This window comes from Musa acuminata, chromosome BXJ3-10 (genome assembly GCF_036884655.1).
Source record: "Musa acuminata AAA Group cultivar baxijiao chromosome BXJ3-10, Cavendish_Baxijiao_AAA, whole genome shotgun sequence".
Taxonomy (NCBI): Eukaryota; Viridiplantae; Streptophyta; class Magnoliopsida; order Zingiberales; family Musaceae; genus Musa; species Musa acuminata.
The window spans coordinates 32040209-32064443 of NC_088358.1; the positions used below are offsets into that span (position 1 = coordinate 32040209).

The following is a 24235-nucleotide window of genomic DNA, read 5'->3' on the forward strand; positions in this document are numbered from 1 at the left end:
AAATAAAAATCTCGACCAATCCTACCCGTCCCGTGGTTACCCCAGTTGCAATTGGATCGAAAGTGGTCCCTCTTTGGGGTCCACAAGGACTCTTCGCCACCTCTCGAAAAACAGGTATGCAAGAAGGTAAATAGTCGCTCTGGTTCAGAAATCAATCAAAGAATAGGGCGAGTGAGAGAATACGTGTGCCAGAAACATTGTTCTGCTTAAGACATAATTCTTACACCGGTTTCTAGGTTACGATGTGACCCAGAATCTTGATTGGTGAAGGACGTGGCATCACAAGTGGATCCCACTTTCCCAAATGCCGGTACTTTCTTGGGTATTGAAAGGCCGTATAAGGTAGCGGGTTTTCCTAGGGGCGCATGCTGTTCACGGCGTGTATTCTGCATCGAGATTCGGAATTCCATCACCGGTTCGACGGTACATCACTACTTACCAATATAAAGGTTGCATTTAATTATGTTGATTGCTCAACGTAATAATACATTGCATTAGACTCCGTACAGAATTAGAAATAGTATGACATACATAGAGTACGTAACACTGGAACACGATAGTTTCGGTGACAGTGATCGACGGACGGCGGGAGATCATCGGCCGTCGACAAGGCCGTTGACGAGAGCGAGGGCGTTGCTGGTGTACTTCTTCACCTTTCCAACCCGGCGGCATACGTCGGCCTCGACCGAACTCGTGCCGCCGCTGCCCACGTTCCGGAAGCCGTCGGAGCAGGTGCCTTCGTAGGTCAGGGCGGCGCTCATCCACGTCTGCGCGCTGGACACCCGCCACGCCACCTCCGGCTCCTCCACGGACTCCAGCTCCCGCAGCTCCGTGGCGGTCCTGCCCACGTGGTCGGCCGCGTCTCCCAGCTCCTCCGCGCAGTCCCTCAGCGCCGCTGCCACGTGTCCGGCGCCACTGGCGCGACGCAGGGCGGAGACGTGGGAGCATAGGGCACGGAGGCGGGCGAGGGTGACGTTGGTGGCCACGCGGGCGAGCTTCAGGGGGCTGTGCTGGACGGCGGCCGCGTAGCCGGAGAGCGACGTGTAGCAGAGGTCCGGGTACCGGGTGCCGCCGCACCGGGCGCGGATGAACTCCGTCGTGTTCTCGTCAGGGCTTGTCGGCGTCATCGGTACCGACGTGCACGTGACGAAGGCGAGGAGGAAGAAGAAGGACGACATGAGGACCGTCCTCGGAAGCATGTCTCGATGCCAGCGTAGAAGAACGCTTGGTGGCTTGCGGTGGCTGATGGATCATGAAGAGGCCGAGGGATTTAAATGCCAGTATTCGGTGCGGGAATTATTACTTCGCGACGGTAGCTTCTCACAGAGATTACGGGGAATGCGCACAACGTAGACCGACCACTTCTATGGCGTGTTACCAATACATGCAAGAGAACGTAAACAAGGAACTGGTATCAGAAGACACGCTTGATGCATGGGGAAAGCTGCTGCAAGAAGAAACCTAATGCAAATGAGTTCAACGCAAGGAGATGCTTCAATGACGGCAAAGGGAGGAGACAAAGTTCCTGGAAGGGAGGGAGGAGATATGGATACAAAGTTTCTGCCCTGTTCATGGGCCTACCTAATCAACTGCAGCTATAGATCGTCCATCCACATGATAATGAGCAGAATAAGTTAGGTTGGTTTCGTCGATCCAATCATAGACCCATTCGAGGGATGCCCTCCATGCTTTTCTCGATCCTTGAAAGACGAAGAAAGAAGGAATACCAGAGGGGCATTATCCTTGCCTGGTTTGAAATGTATCGTCGTCTTACTTCCACGAGATTGGGGCTTCGGAGCCAACTTTGGAAGACAAATAAAGGAGTATCATATTGTGGTGCAACTTTAATGAGTTGAGACTGAATAAATGAGAAAATAAACTTGTAGTAAAGTAGAGATAAAGATTCGTTGTCCCTTTTCTGTAAGAGGGGAGGCTCTTATGCCATCTCTAATAGGCTTTTTTCATCTTAATGGGATTGAAGGGAAGAATCTGATGTGGAGGGATCAGAAGAATTTTGCATGCTCGGGAGGAAGGGGAAAGAGGTGTGTCCTTTTGTTCTCATAAATGGATGTAATTGTAGCTGATATATCAAATGGATCACGACGTGAGACGAGACATGATCTTGACAAATCATACGGTACCAAGAGACGTCTCATCATAATCATAATATAGGATTGCTATAGTGACATATTGATATTGTTTTATCGGTGCTTTGGTGTTAAAACCACAATGATAGCCCAATGTGCTCGGTTAGTGATACTTATCGAGACTCCATGACATATAATGTCTAAAGGAGTTATGATGTCGAAATGGTGATACTATGTTGAGGGAACCGAGGTGAAAATATACTAATATTTTTTATTCTTAAATATATTTTAAAAAACCTACTTAATATAAATCAAGTAATTGATCATTTTATGGAAAGAAGTATATGACGTCCGAGACGATTCAGACTCGTGTACGTAGGATTGTCCGAGATGTCTTCGAGATGGAAACGTTAGCTCCTGAGGTATCATATGCATGAAGACCAAGGTTGGGAGAGGTTTCCCGATCCGATCCCTCTGATGCCCAAATTAGTAACATGATATTAGGTGAGTGTAGACGCGAGTGGTCAAAAATTAATATTGAAGATTAGTTTTTAAATCTACTCATAAAAGGACAGAATAATTCATGAAATATTCTACGAAGAGACAACCTCTAATATCCTCCAACAATCTTCCCATGATCTTTTATCCACGTGAGCGGCAAGGTGGGAACAACTCATTATCCATATGGGTAGATAAGCGAAGGGTGACTTTTGTCTTCCCCTTCCATCCTGGACGCAATGTGGAGACCATGTGTTAGGTGACGTCTAGCTGACGATGCTCTCCCTATCATTTGTGTCCCCTCCCCCCAAAAACGTGTTTCGGGGGTTATCACAATAGAGATCCGAAGTGCAATGTATAGCTCATTCGACACATTAAGCTACACCTTATTAATTGTTCTTCAACTCTACACATTAGATAGACACTGATGGGATTGGGGGGCACCCGAGCTGTGCTTCAAATAAATAACCTTTGTCTCTAGGTAATGAGTCGCTCCTTGTTGGCAGACCCTCATCAATATTAGATCAATCATTCCCAATGTGAATTCGACTCTCCTTCGGGCATGAAGGTCTACAATGAAGAGATCGATTTTCTAACTTTGTGGCTCGACGGTAGTGACAAGGGAGAGTTAGGTTTCTCAACTTTCATACCTTGGGCGTAGGAGGGGGTTGAGTTTTCCAAGCTCCTTGATTTAGTGAGGACTATAAGAGAGAGGCGCAAGAACTGTTGGTAGCAATCCATTGACTTACCCTTTCTATCGTCAAGGGACTTACATTGAGCAAAGAAGAGGGTCAGGTTTTTCAACTTCTCTGACTCGGTAAGGACCGCAAACGAGGGGTGCAAGTGTTTTTGGTGGTGATCCATCACCAAGAGACCCACCTTGACTAGAGGTAGCCCATCTCCATCCAACCTGGTTAGGTTTCTCAACTTCCACATCTTAGGCAAAGGACATGGTTGGGTTTCTCGACCATATGAGAGGGGTGCAAGGCAATGGTCCATTATTGACCTACTCTTCTTCTTCTGCTTGTTGTCAAGGCAAGCTTCGAGAGGAGTTAAGGCAGGTTGCAAGTGATGTGGTAGTAGACTTCTTATGTACTCAACCCTAAGGGAGCCAGGCAACGAGTCCATAGCAAGAATACTACAAATTCCCCGTAGCTGACCTACCCCTCTTTTTATGTTTGTTGATGTGAGCTATGAGAGGAGCTAATGCAAGTTGTAGGCAATGTCGAAGTAGGATCCTCCTCTACTTATCGTTGAGGGAACCAAATCGTGTAGTGGGTCCACAACAAGGATGCTACAAAGTTCCCCCCATCGTCGACCTACCCCTCTTCTTTTACTTGTCGTAAGATAGGCTGTGAGAGAAGCCGAGGTGGGATGGAGGCGATGTAGAGGTAGTCTCCTCTACTCATTCCTGAGGGACCCATGTCAGACAATAAGTCCACAGCATGGATGCTGTAAAGCCCCCATATCATCGATCAACTCCTCGTATTACCGATGGACTATCACCCCTCAGCCTTTTATCCATGTGGGTGACAAGGGAGTGACAGTTCATAATTACCTATATTAGACCCTTGTCCACATGAGTAAATAAGTGGAGAGTGTCTTTTGTTTTTCTTTTTTTTACCTTGAACACTATGTGGAGGTCACCTGTTGAGTGATGACTGTTGGGAAATCTTATCAAGGTTGTGTCTTTTAACATGGGCAGGGCAGTCCCAAATCTTAACAACCTTAAGATCAGGCTATGACTAGCAAGATTTTCCAACAGTGGTATACCTATGACTAGCAATGACTAGCTTACAATATTCTTCCTATCATTTGTCCCTCCCAAGGTATGCTTCGGGAGCTTTTATAAGAAAGATCTGAAGTGTAGCACCTAGTTCATTCGATATGTTAAGCTTACACATCCTTGATTGTTCTTCAACTTCATGCATTAGGCAATTGTTGACAGTACTAGGGGGTGCCTGACCCGCGTATTGAATTGACGATCTTCGTCTCTTGATAAGGGGTCACTCCTTACCAACATGCCCTCCTTGATAACAAATCAATTCTTGCTAACGTGAACCCAACCCTTTTTTGGGTGTGGAGGTCGGTAATGATGAGGATCGATTTTTTGACCTCCGTAGTTCGACGATAATAAAAATGGAGGGTCAGGTTTCTTGACCTCCCTAGCTTGGTGATGACCATAAGTGAGGGGTACGAGCATTACTAGTGATGATCTATCCATGACTTACTCCTCCCATCATCAAGGGACCCACCTCAAGCGATAGAGGGGGTCAGGTTTCTTAACCTCATTGACTTAATGAGGGCTACAAGTAAGAGGGGCTAGTTCTACTTGACGGTGGTCCATCACTAACTTGCTCCTCTTATCACCGAGGGACCCATATGTTGGGAAAATCTTTGGGGGCGACATCACATGTGCAGCGGAAGAATAAGAAAACAAAATCCTCGATACCCAAAGAGATGTTCGTCGTCGTGCGAAGATTGGTGCGCAAAATCCGCGAAACTGAAAAACTGCGTATAGAGTAGATTGTGTTACATAGGGAGATCGTATATCCCTATTTCCTTACAGATCCTTAGGAGAGGGTGAAGGAGGTCAGGCGTCCTCCTCTCTAGCGGTGATCCATACAGCAGGGCTGCGACGATGCTCCTCAAAACTCCTGGCCTGCTCTGAGGTGGAGAGGGAAGGAGAATAGGAGAGGCAAGCAAAGACTCTAGCCTATGAGGCTCTGAATCCCTCCTATTTATAGAGGTCCCCTGTCAAACCCTAATGGATCTTCGCCTAGTAGGTATTGGATCTGCATCCAATAACCCAAGCCTTTTATATTAGTAGATCTCTATCTAATAATCTCTCATGGGCTCTTATTGGATCTCATTCATGGGATCTAATAATTCAGGGGCTTATTGGATATCCAATAAGACAAGGGCTCCGTCGGATATCTCATATCCGAACCTCTACTCATCACAATGCCTATCATATGTGTGTGACCCTCTAGGCTCAATATCGAGCTAGCTGTGAGTCATACCTGTTATAACTCCTTCTAACTCAGCGAATTATTATCTCTGTAATAATTCACCTAACTCATTGACTACGGACGTACTAGGCCACTACGTCATAGTCCCTAGACGATACAGGGGAATTAAATTCATTGGACCTATCTGTCCTCAATTACCGTGTACATATAATCCCTCATCCATCTAATATCCCAAAGACCGTATATCGAGCATGGTGTTGTTAGACCCATACGGTTTCTACTCGAGTCTCGCTCTAATCGGATTCTCCTAGAGAAATCTTTCTCTCTCAACCCGAATAACCATGGCCAAGGATTTGTCTGAGCAAGAACACATGGGATATTCCTCTCATGATGACGCCGAGAGCGGATGATCCTCTATCGACACTCAATAGCCCTCGTAAGGTCGACTACCACTCCCAATGACTAGTTGTACTAGATCTGGGACAACCAAACCTATAAGTCTGGTATCAAAGAGTGGAGCACTCATACAGGACATCATTGGTGTCTCAAGTCTAAGGACTAGATATACCACTAGGACTACGGAATCACTGTCTGACAATAAGGTATCATCAACCATCCAGCATTCCGTAAGCGGATCAATCAGTGAACTCATTCTCCAATGAGCACTTGTACTATATCCCTAGTGTCCCTACACGAGCAGCTATGAGACCCGCTGCATCCATCATATGGACGAGTATACAACACACCAGTCTGTCCGATTATCACGATGTCCCTCTCGAGTAACCTATGACCGAGATTATTTAGGATATGTGTTTAAAGGTGAATCGATCTCATTTTCGTGATCTCATAACGATCCAATTCTCATTGCACAAATCTATGGACATCACAATATATATATGCATATATGCAATAGTTATAAAGTGATATATGCCAAAATATAATAAGCAAAAAGATTTTGTATCAAGTCACACATGCCATCACTCACGTGATTGACTTGCTGGGCACCTATGACTAGCACCATCTTGGGTGGAGAAGGTCCATTTTTCTCTGACCTAGTCAGGGTTCTCAACTGCCACACCTTGGGCAAAGGTGGGGATCCAATTTCTCAACCTCCATAGTTGGATGAGGACCATAGGTGAGGGGTGCTAGTATTGCTGGCGATTGTCCAATGCTAACCTACCCTTCTTCTTCTACTCGCCATCGAGGTAGGCTACGAAAGGAGCTAAAGTAGGTTACAAGCAGTACGAAGGTAGGCTCCTCCTTTATTCGTCTCTAATGGACCCACATTGGGCCATGGATCCATAGAAGGGATGCTACAAAACCCTTTGTCATCGACCTATCCCTCTTCTTCTACTCATCTTCGAGGTGGGTTGTGAGAAGAGCTGAGGTTGATTGCAAGTGGTGTTAAGGTAGGCTCATCTTTTACTCATCACTAAAGGAACTACATCATGCAACAAGTCTACAACATGGATGCTACGAAGCTCCTCGTCGTTGACTTGCCCTTCTTTTTTCGCTCATCATAAGGTGAGCTATGAGATGAGCTGAGGTGGGCTCCTCCCTTGCTTATCCTTAGGGAACTCACATTAGGCAACGAGTCTAAATATGGATGCTACAAAGCCCACCTTTATCGGCTTGCCTATCTTATCATCGAGGGACCTACCTCGAGTGGAGGGAGGCTGTCTCTACCAAAGGTGCCAGCATCTCTTTTTCTTTTCAAGAGCCTCTAAGTTGATGGGTTACGTTGGGCAATGGTTTACCCAGCTCAAGTAAAGGAGGGGTCGGAGCTCAACCTCCCTACTTCGAGCGTTCTTGTCCTTTTGTCTCTTATCATGGCGGATTTACTCAACCTATATCCTGAATCACATGCCTTTGATACATCTCGCCTTGTGTCTCCCATAGTAGCATATTTCTTGTTATGTTGATCAAATTTTTTTTAATTATATACCTCGATTATATTTGATCTTATGACTCTTATCGTGGTTGGTTTCTTATTATGTGGGTCGAGTTTTTTCGATTCATGCATTTTAGACACATTTGGTCTTATGACTCCCACTATAGTTGGTTTTTTTTATGTTGGTCAAATTTTACCCACTCACACAACTCACGTGTCTCAGGTACATTTTGTCTTGTGCGTTTTACCGTGGCTGATTTTTTCTTACATGGGTCAGATTTTTTTAACTCATGTGCCTCTAGCATATTATGTCTTGTATCTCTTATCATGGTAGGCTTCTTCTTAAGGGGGTCGGGTTTTTCTGACTTATGTTTCTTAGGCATTCTATCTTATGCCTCCCATTGTGACGAGTTTCTTCTTATACGAGTTTGATTTTTTTTTTACTCATATATTTCAGACATATTTTATCTTGTGCCTTAGACATATTTTATCTTATGTCTCTTATCATGGGTCTCTCTTATACTTTTCGAGATAATCTTATTACATGGGTCAAGTTTTTCTGATTTATATGCCTTGGACATATTTTGCCTAGTGCCTCCCACCATTACAAGTTTCTTTTATGAATTTTGAGATGGCCTTCGAATATCAATCACTTTTATGATTTATAAGGTGGTCTTCGTACATCAATCACTTTTGTGTTTTATGAGATACTCCATTGTCTTTAACTTATAACATATCCATTATGTCACGACCCTTCTTGACCCTGTACAGGATGCCAACTCCATTATTCATCAATAGTCCCTCACGATCGATAATCTCTTTGAGAAAGTCGAGGGATTGAAGAGAAAGAGGGAAGACGGTGCTTGTCACTAAGATAGTGGCTCGAGGAGCCAAGAAGGCGAGGCAACTAGAAGAGGCCAAGTAATGCCTCACTAATTACGTTGAATAGTTGAGGGTGGTCTAGAGCAATAACTGAAATGTGCAGAATTAGCTACTTCTACTTACCCAATAGTTGGGTTTAATGAGGGCATACAACTCTGAGCTCATCGAATAAGTTATCACGACTAATGAGCAAGTCATGAGCATGCCTGAACATATGTAGGGTTTGAAGGAGGCACTAGAGGCTAAGAGAACCATGATACCAAGGTTTTAGGAGGAGGTGATCATCAACAACAAAGTCTCCTGTTGATTCCAGGAAGGGCCTGCAGAGATTAGGGATTCGCCTCGTGCTAGTATTGGTACTACGCTACTGTAGCTCATTTTAAGGTGAGGTATCCCAAGGTAGAGATTGAAGAAGATCCATTCACTAAATGCCCCCAAGATCAACATGTTTCCATGGCTACTGAAGTTAGGGTTTATAATCTATTCACTGATTTCGGGTTTCCTTGAAACAATTGGGTTTTAGTGGTAAAATGCACCTCGGAATCAGATAAATCTTGATTTCTTGACAAGAATGTGTTGCGTGTTTGATGCTATAAAGAACAATGTTTTTTGTCGTATTCAAGAACGAAGATGTTAGATGAGAATCAGTGTGATCGATGGACATGGGCAAGTAAGTGCTCATAGAGGAAGGGAAGTTCCTTTGGGAATGTTAAGAATGGAAACATATCCGATAATGACCTTATGATGATGTGGTGCACATCCTCTTCTCCGATTGGTGGTAGAGCAACACAAGCCTTAGTGAAAAAGTTCCTTGCTAGACATTTCAAGAAATCAGTTAACCTTCTTGATCACCTCTTATATTTGGTTTTTTTCTAGTTTCAGTTTCGCACATTCAATTAAATGATAACACATTGTTTAACCGATGTAGTAGACATAGTGGTACTTCTTGCTGCACAGTTGCAGAAGCATCAGGTGCATTTACCAGAGTTGTAAGTTAGATAATCCATTGAACTAAAGAATGTGTAGAAAATCCTTATAAGAAGAACTATTTCCTAAAATTTCATTTCAATTCTAGAGGCAGCATGACTTTTAGTAAAGTAATAAGGATTCTTGCTTTGTATTACTATACTCGTTCTTTCAAGTGCTTCTGACTCTTGTAATCTGTTTTTGTTGTGATGTTATATATATTTTATGATAGTGGCTGTTGTTATGATGGACTTCTCATCTTTTAAACTGTGTTGGTTTGAATAATTCCATAGTTTTGATTGAGGTGCTGAAGTTTTAATAAATTGATGACCTGATTGGGGATCAGATTAATTATTTGCTATCAAAATGTTAGACAGGTTGATATAATTTCAATGGATTTCTCCCAAAAACTTCCCTTCCGTTTGGGGCTTCAATCCATTAAAGCATGCTATTCAGATGCTGTGAGTATGTTTATTTTGTCAACTTGTTACAGTTCCTGATTTTCTGTTCAGATCTGCTTATACTTTTCCTGCCTATGTCCCATGCAGCATGGATTATATTTTGAAATAACCTACACTCATCTTATAGCTGATGCTCATGTTAGGATGCAAATCCTATCAGATGCCAAGGTGAAACTAGTAATTTTTCTTTCTCCGCTTATTTGAGAAATCTAATTTAATTTTGCTTTTATAACAAAATGTCATTTTTTTTCCTAAACTTGAAGCCATCTTTCAGAGAGGGACTCGTTCAGTGTATGCCATTGTTAGTTTTGAAGTACAGTTATTTCCTCTAGACCACTTATTTAGTGTGTGAGAAATATTTAATTTGTGTGAGAATTTGATGTTCTCTCATTAATCTGGTTCGTGTTGAAATATTTGTTGTAAGTTAAAAAAAAGTGATAATCTTGTGTTTTATTTAGTCGAGAATTAATTTTTGAGTTCTTTTGACATATATGGATCTGCTTTGTGTTTTGGTGATTACCGGTTCTTGAGTCCTATAATTATCTTCATGTTTGTCATAAAAAACTCAGATGGTATTAGTTGCTCTTGAGAACTGTCTCTTGTATGCATCCTTCAGTCCGAAGTTATCATATTCAGAACCTTCTTAGAAAAACCTTTCATTTTGTTGTTGTTATAAGTCATTCTTAGTTGTTTGCAGGAAGAGGAAATCATAAAGAAAGATTATCCTATCCTGCTTATCCTTTGCCTTTTAAGAGTTTGTTTAAGCCTATTATTTTCAAGAAGAAACTATTCAAACCAAAAAGAATGAGGAAATTTGTAAGGTAAGACGAGTCCAATAAGTTTTAACGGGCATATTTATTGATATTCCTTCACTATCAGACTTCCATTGTTTTGCATGTCTTCTTTTTATCCTCTAGTTTCTGTTCCCATGTTCTAACTTTTGTCATTGGCTCATATAGCAATTCTCCACTTAGCTAAGTTTGTTTTTTCCTAAATAACCATTATGCTGACAGATTCTCCCACAAAGATCAGTATGCTAAACCTATAATACCTGGTAGTATGCTACAAGAAATAAGGGGCAAAAAATGGAGGCTAGTGGGGTCAAGAGATGTATCTGAACATGCAACAAGTGTTGTGGGCTATTTCAAAGCAACTAGTATGTTGGATTATCCATTTTGCCAATATCTCATGGCTTTGTCAAGTTGATAACCAAAAACATCCATGGCAATTTTTAGTACTCAGGGCATGGTTAGCTGTCTAAAGACTTGAGCAAATTAATGTGTCTTGGGCAATGAACAATGATGATCTTTAGTGAGTAGTTAAAATAAGAAGTACTAAAATGATTTAGAACAAGTTAAATTGTTAAAGCACTGTTAATAAAGATGATCATAAATTTAACCTACCACTGTGTTAGTGTACTCATTTTCTGCCTGTGGTAAAGGTTTCTTGGAAGTATGATCATAAATTGATATGAAAAGAGTATGAGGTGAAGAAGCAATAACTAGAAGTCCTAAAATGAGTAACTGTAACAATGATGTTGCAATTGGTGTTGTTGAATTGGACACTTAATGGTAATTATCCATCAGAGTAGTTGTTAATGGCTACTAGTCCTGACTGCTGAAGTGAATCAGTTTGGAGCAGAAACTGCAGGTATTAGGCTAGCTAACATCTCGTGGATGTTTTTCTATTCCTAAGGTGATGCTTTTCTTGGAGTTCTCTGTGATAGAATCTGCTGTGTGCACCATGAGAGGGAGAAGTACATGAAGAAAGACTATCGTTGAAAACAAAGGCTACTTAAATTTTCTTTTTACAGGAATAGTTATATGATTGTTTCTCCATGCAAATCTATAAAAATTCTACAATTCAGATCACACTGTTAATAATAATAGCTGTCAGTGATGGATGCTTTTGTGTTTACAGTGCCGACCTACAATTCTGTGGTTTGACATGCGGTCCAGCTTTTGTTCGAGGGAATTGGCAGAGAAGACCTCCAAAAGGGAAAAAGTGGGATCACCAGTGATGTCTTACAGAGGAAGAAGCTATATTTTAAGTCTAGTTTATATAAAGCACCATCCAAAATATATCCTCGCTTAGTTCATCCCGGCCGAATCCTTCGAGTTCTACGACTGGTGGCCATGTGGATGGATGTATCGTTGAAGCATCTAACTTGGCTTTTCATGCTTGGTGGTGGGCAAACTTTGGTCTGTAACAGGTCCAAGAACATCCAAAGATGAGTTACACCGAATGCTGCCGCCTTCGAGTCACTTTGTGCCCGGTGGCCCGCCCAAATCATGCAACAACGAACGGGTCGGTACTCGGACGCCCGCCGAATTGGCTCTCTCGGTCTCGCGCCCCCTCGTGCACTGCCCATTGACTGTGGGACCCGCACACCCCTCGCACGAGTCCAGTGGGCTTTCCTCACCGTTAAAATGAGCTTGCTGGTGCTCTCCCTCTCCTCAAGCTCAAGAACCCCAACAATCCCATGTTTCTTTCCTCCTCCTCCTCCTCCACCACCGCCGCCGCCAACTACCCCTTCGGCGAACCCGCCCTCGACCGTCCGGAATTCGGCTCGGCCGTCGGTCCTCATGGCCTCATCACCGACGCCAGTGGTTCCTTCTTCCATTTCCCCTCCTCCATTCCTCCCTATTCGTCCTCTCTTCCCACCGAACATTATCTCCACAGGAGCAGTAGCGCCCGTTCGCTGCCGCTCCGCCGCCACATTCTCGGCCCCCTCAACCAGCTACAGCCGCCATTTTCGTCGTCCCCGACCTCCTCCTTCTGCGACTACCTCGACTTCCACGCCGCCCCGATGAGGCGGGTCGTCAGCACTGGCGATCTCCAGGTGACCAAAAATCTCACCTTTAATCGACCTCGGGTCTTAAAATTCTCATCTTGAATGGCTACTCAGTACTCACGTTCAATCTTGGATCTTTGCTCTTGTTCGACGGCTTCTTGTGGCAGGGGGTCGACGGTGTCCACGAGAATCATAGCCATGAGGGAGGTGTTGCCGGAAGAGTCGGTCGATACAGCGCTGTGGAGAGGAAGGAAAGGATCGAGAGGTATAAGAGCAAGCGCAATCAACGGAACTTCCACAAGAAGATCACCGTATCTACCGATCCTGTTCTCCTTCATCAGCTGTCTTTTTTCGACGGAGTCATCGTACCAACACTTTTGATCTAAATGACTTGGCTCTTCATTCCAGTATGCATGCAGGAAGACATTAGCCGACAGCAGGCCGCGAGTGAGGGGCCGGTTTGCGAGGAACGGTGAGACAGGGACGGAGGCAGAGGTAGAGACGGCGACGGCGGCTACAAACATCTTCGATGGCTATAGCTACGACAACTACGAGCAGAACCAAGGCTGCAGTGTCGGTGGTGGCAATGACGGCGAGTGGTGGAGCCGGTTGCAAGCGGCGCTGGCGACGGACGAGGAAGACGAGTACAGCTACGACGACGATCTCCTCGCCAGCTTTGCCGACGTCTTCTCCATGGACATTCTCTCCTCAAGTCTGGTGAGCAGAGAAAGCACCGAGTAAAGGAGGCCTTATCGAAGATGAAGCAGCAGCAGTGAATTCTTCTTGTACTTGTCTTCTAATGTCTTCCAGTCAAACCTCGTCGCAGCAGCTACAGTTTCTGTCTTCTCGGTTCCATAAATTCTACATATACTCACCGCCTTTTTCTTTTTGAGTTGATGCCATTGCATTAATTCTGTGCATGAGATGCTGCTGAGTCTCTTCTCTTTGACTTTCGAGAAAGGTGGTAATGATTCACAGAGAGCTGAGTGGGAGTCAGCTCTAATCAAAGGACTCAACAGAGACCGATACGGTGAAGATAAAGAAACATTCTTGTCACTGCTTCCACTCATTCTCCCAAACCAAGTAGAATCGATCCTAAAAACCAACCATCACAAACATTACGAAAACAAATATGATTATAATTTATTTAGCTTGTGTTCTTGACTAGTTTGTTTGGCTCCGTGGATTCCTGTCATCATGATGAAAGAGTGGAACACAATGAACAACACACTCTAGTTGACAGATCATAGCGCTTCCAAGGGAGGGCTAAAGCTTCCACAAAGATGACTGTAGCTTTGGTATTTGGAAAGGAGAGATAAAAGAGGAAATGGAGAATGTTTGGTCAAAAAAGCGATAGAAAAAGAGGACACTCACTATTTTTTGGCTGAGATTTTGGAATAAGTTCTCTCACAACATTAGCTTACCTAATGACATGATTTGAGGTGTATTCTTGGTCGCTTTAGTGACAACCCACTCCACTCATCAGCTTAGATATATATAGTAGTAGCACTCTTAATACAACTGCATCAACTGCATCAACTCAGCGACATTGAAGCCTTTGATCCAAGTCTAAAGAAAGCTCCTCACTGTCACCTGATGATGAAGATGTTATTCCATGCACGAGGAGGACAAGAGATCTTTCCGGACGCAGCCTTTGCACATGAGCTTCGAGGACATGCAGATCACATTAATATCTCACAAACACGAGAATCTAAACCTCAGACAGAGGCTGTATGAGCAGGAGGAGGAGGAGGAGGAGGAGGGTAAGCAAGGAAGAAGCCCACTCCGTGTGATTCCTCCACCACTAAGCTGGATTGCAATTGATATCATAATTATACCTCTATGATGAGGATGTGAAAGTACTCTTCTACTTTCTGATGATTAGGTTTTGTGTGCGCATGGCGTTCCAAAGAGCCATGGCCAGCCAACTCCGGTCAATGGAGCCTCACACTCACAGGCAAGTGCTGCAAGTTGTTTACTGAATCTGAACCGAGCTCGAGAAGCATCATGAGGGCCTAAGACAAAATGTATCATAGGAACAGAATGATGGACAAGGTTATTCAATCATGTGTTCCACTTAGCAGCTGGTGGGAGGGGGAATGATGAGTTTGTGGAGTTCAATATATGAGTTGCAGGAGACAATGGAATCTAGAGACATGTAGTGGACTTTCTTTCAAGTCCATTCATCAGTCTTGAGAGCATGCCAAGAGCTGGGAAAGCTACCCTTTGGATGCTCATATTGACTAAGCAACACTCACATACGACTTTGAATCTCCAAGTCTTTGAAGGATGATTGAGACCGGAATACCTCATGATGACCAAGGAAGGCATTTTGAAGAGTGAATTGACGAAATGTCACAGTAACACAATATAAAGCAGTAGTAGAAGAATGCATCATAATAAATAAAGGAATCACGAAATTCTAAAATATAGAGTGAAATAATGGAAGATAATGTGACACTCTCATGCATCTATCTATCTATCTACCCATCGATTGACTAAATGAATCAAATGCATAATCAACAGCCTCAATAAAAAGAACATTATCAAAAGAAAATTATTAATTATAATCACATATTAAACTTTTATTATATTTAGAAATTAATATCCATCATCACAACAACAATCCGTTGTAGTCTAGTTGGTTAGGATACTCGGCTCTCACCCGAGAGACCCGGGTTCGAGTCCCGGCAACGGAATTTTACTTTATATATCAATGAAATGAATTGAGTTATTACTTTCCGAAGCGCAAAACGTTTATGTTTCGTTTTGCTTTTTGTTTTTGTTTTCTGTTTTATTAAGGGAAAACGTTTCAGTAAACCGTGATGGGGAATATACGACGGAGTCCCATTGCCCTTCTCTCCTCTGCCGCGCGACTCCTGTGGGTCCCACGGCGAATTGTCACAATCTCTCTCTCTCTCTCTCTCTCACAAAAACCAGCGATGGCGTTCGGACCCTCCCGCGTACGGAGCCTGCCTTCCCCGCCCGGCGGAGACGACGGCATCATCCGCCTATCGAGATCAGCGGCAGCGCCGCCTCAGCCACCCTGGCCCATCTTCCTCCAAGAAAGCCCCCGCCGCCGCCGAGGACGTAGGAGCGGGGGCTAGATGGCGAGGAGACGGAAAGCCCGCGGGGCGTCGAGGTGCGGCCGTCGGGGGCCGCCCCGACGAGGGCCTCTGTGGGAAGAAGCTCTTGGCGGAGCTCGGAGGTCTTGGGGCACGGGCGGGGATAGGAGAGGGGACGCCGAAGGCTCCTCGGGAACTCAGTAGATCTTCGTGGTGTCGCTTGCGCCAATGCCCGATTCTTGATTCGTCGGCAAGAACTGGTACGCAACATTCTTTGCCCTAGTTTCTGATGTAATCATCGGCAAGAACGGCTACCTCGCCAAAGAATTCATCGGCGAGAACTGGTTCGCGAAATCTTTGCCCTAGTTTCTAATGTAGAAGTCATCTCTCCGTACGATCAAAACTGGGAACAAGGCAACTTCGTGGAAGGGAAAGAGATGGATCTCTCAATTCCAGGTTCTTGATCTCTTGGTTCTTTCTTCGATTTTTGTGGAGGGAAAGAAATGTTCTCTTGATCTTGAAGTTCCTTATCTTGTTTCAGTTTGAAAGGTTTCTTCCGCTCTTTTTGATCAATAGGATTGGGAACTCATGGAGGTTTCCAAGGGAGAAGCCAATCTCACATCATAGTTATCTTTAGATTCCATGAAGTTGCTCTCAACTATGAGCCTAAACCATCCTTAGTCTTCACTAAAAATCTTGATACAAGTCTTGAATGTAACTAATTCCACTAAAATTGAAGCCAAATCGGAACCATCGGCACATTATTACTCTCTGTTACAAGGAATAGAACTACTTACTGTTTTGTACCATTCGAACGGAGCAGGAAATTCTTATTGAAGAGGAAGAACTGTTGATCAAAGTGATGATGAATGGCCTGAAAGTTCTTCTGATGGCGAGGAAAAAGAAAAAAAAAGGAATGGTAAGGGGGCATCGATCTCGCCACAACCCTGAATGCACCGAAAAGAATTGTCATTACTTACGATTATGTTGGAAGATCCATGCTGCAGGTTCTTAATTCCAATAGATTTATTTCCTTATGTGGAGTATCTATCTGAATTATTATGCGGGAAAAAAATAATTAGTTCATTTTATGTTTTTTTTTCCAGATATTTGCATCACACCATTTATTAGATCTGAGAATATAGTACGAAACACGATCAGACATGTGCATTAGAACCAATCATTTGGTCAGCTTTACATCTTGAAACTCTTTGGTAGATATGTGCATTATATTTTGAGGTTATGCTCTAGACACTTTGATCAAACGGTTAGTGACCTGTTAATCATTCCTGTTATTGAAAGGAATAAGATTTGCTGAGAGAAAAGAACCATGAATATAGTTGTGAGGATATGTTGGGAAGAAATTTCATGGGTGCAGGAATCGCTCACTTATTTTATATCTTGAGACCCTCTGAATAGCATAATTTGTAACTAAATTGAGATCGTAGAAATTATATTACATGAATCTCATGCAGGCATTGAGGTTTCTTTTTTTCCGGCATGAATTAGTGTGGGTGTCTTGATTTTATATAAACGTCATCAAAATTTATAGATTCTAAAGTATGTTGAGTGTTTTCGTTTTAATTTTGGATGTACTTGGGTCCCTCAGATATATGATGTAGCCGAATTGGTTCATGAAAACAATGATCTTCAAAGCACATTTTTCAAAACTAAGTTCCACTGTGTGATTCCTGAAAACATGTAGGGTTTTTACGAGAGGAGCTGATGCAGCAATCCAAGGAAAATAAGAGAGGAACTGTGCAGTTGAAGAATTATTACGAGAGCGGTATGCCTTCTTCCTTTTTTGAACATCAATATGACTCTGAACATGTGTTATATCATTTTCTTAAGAGGGATTTATTATTATGGCTTGTCATAGTGTCTCTTGGAAGTTTATCCTCTAGTGTAAATAATTGTTATGAACATGATGCATTGCATTCCTGAATAGCATTGTGGTCATGCTAAAAGCTGCTTAGACTGGTGTCAGATTATTTGGATATTTTTGTCTTGTGACCTCTAATGGGCCCCCTTTCATGATGCATTTTTTTTCATGTCCCGTCGTAGGAGTGGTTTCTTTTAGTTGTTGGTGGCAATCCTGAAACTTCCAGTTAGGGTCCTCCTATGTTCTGGACCATAATGTTGTCATTGTAGCTTGAGAAAAGGTGCAGCAGATGATGTAAACCTTGCAACCAGATCCACTGACAATCATGATTAAACACAGAACAAAGTTCCACCTTGGGCATCCTTTGTTCAGAATAAAACAAATATATAACCCAATAGTAAATCTCTTCCTTTGCATATCTGATACTTCCGTTTATGTCGTAGTCCCAGATTCAAAACTTGTTGACAAATTGAAAGCAAATAAAACTTAGTCCTTTGAATTTAAGCACTTGTCGGTTGTTTCTTCAGTAGACTGTACAAACTTTTAGACTGTTCTCCACTGATCTCAAGATGGCAGTTCTCTTGTGAAGAAGTATGAGGCATCTTCGTTTCAGACAGTATCGGCTCATATTGGCTGGAGGAGGAGATGATGATGAACTTCAAGACTTGTATTTCCAGAAAATTCAATTAAAGTTGGTGAGCAGCTTCCTTTCCTTCTTTTTTTTTTTAATGTTTTTGGTGGAGATGGTTCCAAGTGTTGTGATGTTGTGCAGAACTCGAGCTTCAGTGAGAGACACTGATCAGTAGCCAAGTTCCAGTCACAGAGCACTATAGTTGTTAATTGTGATCTAATTTTTTTGTTGTCTCTATTGATCTCATCTCATGAACTGTTCTCCTACATCTTCCTCTATGCAGCACAGTGAAACTTAATGATGGATGGATTTTTCATTAGTGCAAATACAAAGAAGTTGTTCCCCTCGGAGTGCTCATTGTTTAAGGGAAGGGTGGGTATTATTACTTTTGGTCCCTTTTTCTTTAAATTATTCTTTTTATTTTGTCGCTATTTCTTCATTTCTTTACTTTTGCGTAAACATGCGGGCAAGGCATAATATATTATATTTGCAGGCACGATCGATGATGGATGGGCTCAGATATGTCTTGCATGCAATTTTGGATGACGTGCTGATAATGTCCGGATCTCATTAACAACAAAGCTCATGGATTCCCGGTGGAGGGGGGGGATGGCGTATGACCGGGGCCAGGGATGTGGAACCCACGGGTGGGACCCATCTCATCAATCCGAGGTAAATTTGGATAATCTAAACGTACCTGTTAATATGTTTGTAGAATAAAGAAATCCTCCGATAAATGGATCCATCTCAATCAATCCAAGCAAGGTAAATATTAATAATCGAAATTAATTTGTATGTAGAATAAAGAAATCCTCCACCCAAAAAAAATATTGGTACTTTTTATTAGATTTTATATAGGATGGTATTAGGTAAAGTGATAAAAATTAATGGAATAAAGTTTTGAACCATGTCGTTACCGTCTTCCATTCAAAACTATTTCTCACTTCGAAGGTGGGATCCTCTACAACCATCCGTGCCCCCGCCAACCAGCAAATTGAAGACAGCAGAGATGGGGATGGGACAAGAATTGGAAGGGATCCATGCTAGCCCTCCTTCGGAACCGTCTGTCATCTCCGACCCCCTCAATGAAACAAACGAAATCGACGACACTGACATGAAGATGGGAGGAGCCGACGTGAGGAAGGGGCTCATCGTGCCGGTCGCCGGCGATGAGGAGACACCGACGACGAAGGCGCCCGTGGCCTCCGCGCCCAAGGACTTGTTCCACGTCGCCTACGCCGTGTACTTCACCCTGGGTGCGGGGTTCCTCCTGGCGTGGAACGCCTTCATCACCGCCGTGGACTACTTCAGCTACCTCTACCCGGGTGCCCCCGTCGACCGCGTCTTCTCCGTGGCCTACATGGTCATTGGCCTCCTCCTCCTCGCCGTCATCGTCTTATGGGCCCGCCGCTCCAGCGCTCACCTCCGCGTCAACGCTGGCCTCGCCCTCTTCATCGCCGCCCTCCTCGTCGTCCCCGTCATGGATGCCGCCTACGTCAGGGGCAAGCAGGGGCGCTACGCCGCCTTCGACGTCACCGTTGGCGCAGTGGTCCTCTCCGGCATCGCCGACGCCCTCGTGCAGAGCGGCGTCATCGGATCCGCTGGGGAGCTCCCCGAGAGGTACATGCAGGCCGTCGTAGCCGGCACCGCCGCATCCGGTACCGATCCCTTCTCAGATCTCTGTTTCTTTCATGAATATAGCACAAGAATTCCCATGTTCTTGATCAACGAGTCAAATCATAGTGGCACATCCATCATCCATCACTTGGTCTTGAAACCTGATTTCTCGTCGAGTGGTGTGTGTGCAATGAACCTGTCGACTGCACAAAGTTTTAGCTTCAAGATTCATCAAGGCTATCGAGATGCATCATGTCATGTTCGGCTCAACGTTGGTTGAGCTACTGACTCTTCATCAAAACAAATTCTGCAGGGATCAGAATGACGTATGAGATAGAATATATAGATAGCATTTGAAGTAGATCATATCTCTAACTAAAAGAATCATCATTATAATTAATACATGTGGAGTGCTACTACCCTTATAAGTTTCGTGATCTCACCAAATAAATTATTATAGCAATAGAATCCCATGATTGTAATCTAGCTAATAACGACCGTCCTTTAATCAGGGTTCACGGAACATGGTTTTAGTACTGTAGTGATTGGTCTAACAAGTAAATGATCGATCCTTTTTGTGAAAAAAAAAAAAAGGGCCTTCTTGTGTGTGTGAAACAAGCAGACCAAATAACAACTTAATTCTTGCTATGTGTAGGGGTGCTTGCTTCAACTATGAGAGTCATCACCAAAGCCATCTACCCACGGGATGCCCATGGGCTAAGGAAAAGCGCAATTCTGTACTTCACCGTGGGCATTGTGATGATGGTGATCAATATCGTCTGCTACAACATGGCGGACAGGCTTCCTGTCGTCCGATACTACAGACACATCAAGCTACAGGCAATGGAAGACGAGAGGAACGAGAGAGGCCCCACGAGCGGGTCTGCACTGGGGTCAACCCTGTGGCAGATCACGGGGAGGATCAGATGGATTGGGCTTGGAATCTTCCTCACCTATGCTGTGACACTATCCATATTCCCGGGATATATCACGGAGGATGTTCACTCCGAGTTGCTCAAGGACTGGTATCCCATCATGCTCATCGCCGGATACAACGTGTTTGATCTTGTAGGTAAGTCTCTGACGGCGGTCTACCTCGTTGAGAATGCCAACGTTGCGGTATCTTGCTGCGTCGCAAGGCTTCTCTTCTACCCACTTTTTGTTGGTTGCTTGCGTGGCCCCAAGTTCTTCCGCACGGAAGTCCCGGTCACCGTTTTGACATGCCTCCTGGGGCTAACCAATGGGTATTTGACTTCAGTGCTGATGATAATGGCACCCAAGTCCGTGCCGATACAGCATTCAGAGACGGCAGGGATTGTCAGTGTATTGTTCCTAGCAATTGGCCTGTCTTTTGGGTCAATAGTTTCTTGGTTTTGGGTCATTTAGGTGCAGTTTTTACTCACGTAAACAAGCTACTGCTATATAGTGTAATGTACCAATGTCCGCAAGAACGATGCCTTTATACGCTTTCTTGCTTCTATTTAACCATGGCAATCGACATGCATTTCTGCTTATTCAAGTGTTATGTTCTACGATAAGATGCATACACAACAATGCAACAAAACACTGTTTATGTTCTGAGATTGTATAGAAAATAATTTCTCAATCACAACATTTAAGCAATATACAATCCAAAAAATCAAGCAGCGTTTCAAGATCCCTTGATCCATCATGAAGAAGCATCAGAACGAGAAAACCAGAAGAACGAAGCAGCGATTCAAGATTCTCGATCGATCATGAAGAAGCATGAGAACGAGAAAACCAGAACAACGAAGCAGCGGTTCAAGATCCCTTGATCGTTCATGAAGAAGCATCAGAACGAGAAAACCAGAAGAACGAAGCGGCGGTTCAAGATCCTCGATCGATCGTGAAGAAGCATGAGAAGGAGAAAACCAGAACAACGAAGCATCGGTTCAAGATCCCTTGATCGATTATGAAGAAACATCAGAACGAGAAAACCAGAAGAACGGAGCAGCGGATCAAGATCCCTTGATCGATCATGAAGACGCATCAGAACGAGAAAACCAGAAGAACGAAGCATCCGGTCAAGATCCCTGATCCGTCATGAAGAGGCATCCGAACGAGAAAACCAGAAGAACGAAGCAGCGGTTCAAGATCCCTTGATCGATCATGAAGAATCATCAGAACGAGAAAACCGGAAGAACAAAGCAGCGGTTCAAGATCCTTGATCGATCATAAAGAAGCATGAGAAGGAGAAAACCAGAAGAACAAAGCAACGATTCAAGATCCTTCGTAGCAAAAGGATCATAGGCAAAAGAAGTTCTAACCATCAAGAACAACAGCGACGGGCACGAAAACAAACAGGGTAAGCCGTCAAGAGAGAGAGAGAGAGAGAGAAGGGGAATCACGGCCCACCGTTACCGGACGAAGAAGCCGAGGGCGTTCCACTTCCCTGGAGTCCCCCTCGCCTCCCTGCATTACCGGCATCGGCGTCGTGGAATAAAGATAGCGTCATCACGGACACAACTTTAAATGCAGCTTTTTCTGTTGGGAGGGCAGTTGGAACAACACGACAAAAGACTTCTGCTTCACACGTCCTTCGCAACAGCAGGCAGTTGTGCTTCGACGACGACGTGTGCAGCAGAAATCTGTTAGTGGTGTTGTTTCAAGTGCCCTCCAAACATAAAAGGCTGCATTTAAAATCTTTCGTTGTGAAGTTGAGATGACCAAAAAACAATAAGAAAAGGGACAAATTTTGATCTACACACAAAAAAAAAAAAAAATATATATATATATATATATAAATATATATATTGCATAGTAATACATGAAAAAAAAGAATAGAGAACATATGACAATAATATGTGTCCTGCAAAAAATATTTTTGCTTACTAGTCGAAACATAGGAAAAATAACATCTTTTTCTATCAAATCATTTGATATTTATAAAACCAATACTACACAAAATAATCTTTCTAAGAATATTTTCATTATGAGCTAATTAAATTGAATTCAAACATTTGAAATCTTTATATGTGTAGCTTACGATCCCACATCCATCGAATTTAGACATAGTTCATGTACACAATACTCCCCTACAGTAATTGATCGCAACCTATATACTCAGACCATGATCTAATCCATTATTCTCCTACGAAAGCTTTGAGATAGAAGCCATGATTTTGCACATCACGCGAAGACTTTATATACATCTCCAGTGGCTCATATGCATGATCTTAATGTGCATGCATCTCTCACTAGTTCATGTATATGATCTTAATGTGCATGCACCGTCTCCATACACTCAACACTTTCTATGGAAAGACCAAAATAATAATAATTTCATTCCACGAAAGGCGACATCAACATGCTTATATTCTAGGTAAATTCGCTCTCTATATACGATGAATCTAATCATGGCTTGAGAATCTATAAGTTAGGACATGCAGATCACATTAATATCTCACAAACTCGAGAATCTAAACCTTAGACAAAGGGTGTATGAGCAGTAGGGGGGCAAGAAGGAAGAAGCTCACTCCGTGTGATTGCACTTGATATCATAATTATATCTCTATGATGAGAATGTGCAAGTACTCTTCTACTTTCCGATGATTAGGTTTTGTGTGTACATGGCGTTCCATGGACAACTCACGGTCAATGGAGCTTCACACTCACTAGAAAAGTGCTGCAAGTTGTTTACTGAATCTTTACCAAGGGTGGAGAAGCATCATGAGGGCCTAAGACAAAGGAACACAATGATGGACAATGGAATCTTTAGCAGTTAGTGGGAGGGGGAATGATGAGCCTGTGGAGTTCAATATATGAGTTGCAGGAGACAATGGAATCTACAGTCATGTAGTGGACTTTTCTTTCAAGTCCATTCATGAGTTTGAGAATATGCCAAGAGCTGGGAAAGCTACCCTTTGGATGCTCATATTGACTGAGGAACACTCGCATATCTTGACTCTCCAAGGGTTTGAAGGATGATTAAGACTGTAATACTTGATGATGACCAAGGCATTTTGAAGAGTGAATTGATACGGTGAGGAGTGTCGCAGGCTCTTCTGCTTTAGGATGGATGGATGGAAGCTACAGGGACTTGATGAAATGTCACAGTAACACAAAACAAAGCCGTAGTCGAATGCATCATAAAGGAAATGATGAAATGTCACAGTAACACAAAACAAAGCAGTAGTAGAATGTACCATAAAGGAAAACAGTAACACAAAACGGCAGACACAAAATGTTATAACCAATACCTTGTCCAGATCCATAATATAAATTTTGGATGACATACATAAGATACTATTCCTCGATGGTCCATGCACTAATTTTAAACTATATAAATAAAACCATCAACTCCCAGCATAGCTGTCATGTTCGATTAAGATATTACTATCTATATTATCACTATCAATTATATCAAATGGGTTACTGAATATGATTTGAGAATGTATCTAATCATTCGACTTGATTCTTTCTAATGATATAATTGATGCTACTACTTCCACTTTACTATTGTCTTTCA

The 24235-nt window shown here is 43.2% G+C and overlaps 3 protein-coding genes, 1 long non-coding RNA gene and 1 other non-coding gene across 17 annotated transcripts; 3 read left to right on the forward strand and 2 right to left on the reverse strand.

The window, feature by feature from the left end:
* Positions 1 to 508: 508 nt before the first annotated feature.
* On the reverse strand, positions 509 to 1788 carry LOC135650612 (21 kDa protein-like). Its single transcript, XM_065170094.1, has one exon. It carries the CDS (start codon positions 1197 to 1199, stop codon positions 594 to 596), a length of 606 nt encoding a protein of 201 aa, XP_065026166.1. The 5' UTR covers positions 1200 to 1788; the 3' UTR covers positions 509 to 593.
* Positions 1789 to 8821: 7033 nt separating this feature from the next.
* On the forward strand, positions 8822 to 13443 carry LOC103969324 (zinc finger protein CONSTANS-LIKE 5-like). The gene is made up of 5 exons (XM_009382823.3): positions 8822 to 9757; positions 9845 to 9925; positions 11678 to 12599; positions 12719 to 12862; positions 12960 to 13443. The coding sequence occupies exons 3-5, from the start codon at positions 12240 to 12242 to the stop codon at positions 13290 to 13292; spliced, it is 837 nt and encodes a 278-aa protein (XP_009381098.2). The 5' UTR covers positions 8822 to 9757; positions 9845 to 9925; positions 11678 to 12239; the 3' UTR covers positions 13293 to 13443.
* A 1734-nt stretch (positions 13444 to 15177) lies between these two features.
* TRNAE-CUC (transfer RNA glutamic acid (anticodon CUC)) lies at positions 15178 to 15250 on the forward strand. Its single transcript has one exon. It is a non-coding gene; the product is annotated as a tRNA-Glu (tRNA).
* A 167-nt stretch (positions 15251 to 15417) lies between these two features.
* LOC135650541 (equilibrative nucleotide transporter 1-like) lies at positions 15418 to 21260 on the forward strand. Of its 13 annotated transcripts, none has more exons than XM_065169993.1 (8): positions 15418 to 16072; positions 16440 to 16535; positions 17322 to 17402; positions 18075 to 18193; positions 18413 to 18501; positions 18623 to 18801; positions 19081 to 19787; positions 20402 to 21260. In XM_065169993.1, the coding sequence occupies exons 6-8, from the start codon at positions 18746 to 18748 to the stop codon at positions 21130 to 21132; spliced, it is 1494 nt and encodes a 497-aa protein (XP_065026065.1). In that variant the 5' UTR covers positions 15418 to 16072; positions 16440 to 16535; positions 17322 to 17402; positions 18075 to 18193; positions 18413 to 18501; positions 18623 to 18745; the 3' UTR covers positions 21133 to 21260. The 13 variants fall into 13 exon arrangements, with proteins under 13 accessions (XP_065026065.1, XP_065026066.1, XP_065026063.1 ...); XM_065169994.1 differs by having other exon boundaries at positions 15418 to 15876; XM_065169991.1 differs by having other exon boundaries at positions 15418 to 16623.
* Positions 18951 to 24235, reverse strand: LOC135650543 (uncharacterized). Its single transcript, XR_010501572.1, has 2 exons — positions 22123 to 24235; positions 18951 to 20053 (listed from the first exon to the last, which is right to left on the reverse strand). It is a non-coding gene; the product is annotated as an uncharacterized LOC135650543 (long non-coding RNA).

Coding starts and splice junctions, on each gene's coding strand:
- LOC135650612 (XM_065170094.1), bottom strand. CDS start 1,199: ATGCTTCCGAGGACGGTCCTCATGTCGTCCTTCTTCTTCCTCCTCGCC.
- LOC103969324 (XM_009382823.3), top strand. CDS start 12,240: ATGTTTCTTTCCTCCTCCTCCTCCTCCACCACCGCCGCCGCCAACTAC. Junction 12,600..12,718: donor TCAGCACTGGCGATCTCCAG/GTGACCAAAAAT, acceptor TTCTTGTGGCAG/GGGGTCGACGGTGTCCACGA. Junction 12,863..12,959: donor ACTTCCACAAGAAGATCACC/GTATCTACCGAT, acceptor TCTTCATTCCAG/TATGCATGCAGGAAGACATT.
- LOC135650541 (XM_065169991.1), top strand. CDS start 18,746: ATGACCGGGGCCAGGGATGTGGAACCCACGGGTGGGACCCATCTCATC. Junction 18,802..19,080: donor ACCCATCTCATCAATCCGAG/GTAAATTTGGAT, acceptor CTCACTTCGAAG/GTGGGATCCTCTACAACCAT. Junction 19,788..20,401: donor AGCCGGCACCGCCGCATCCG/GTACCGATCCCT, acceptor TGCTATGTGTAG/GGGTGCTTGCTTCAACTATG.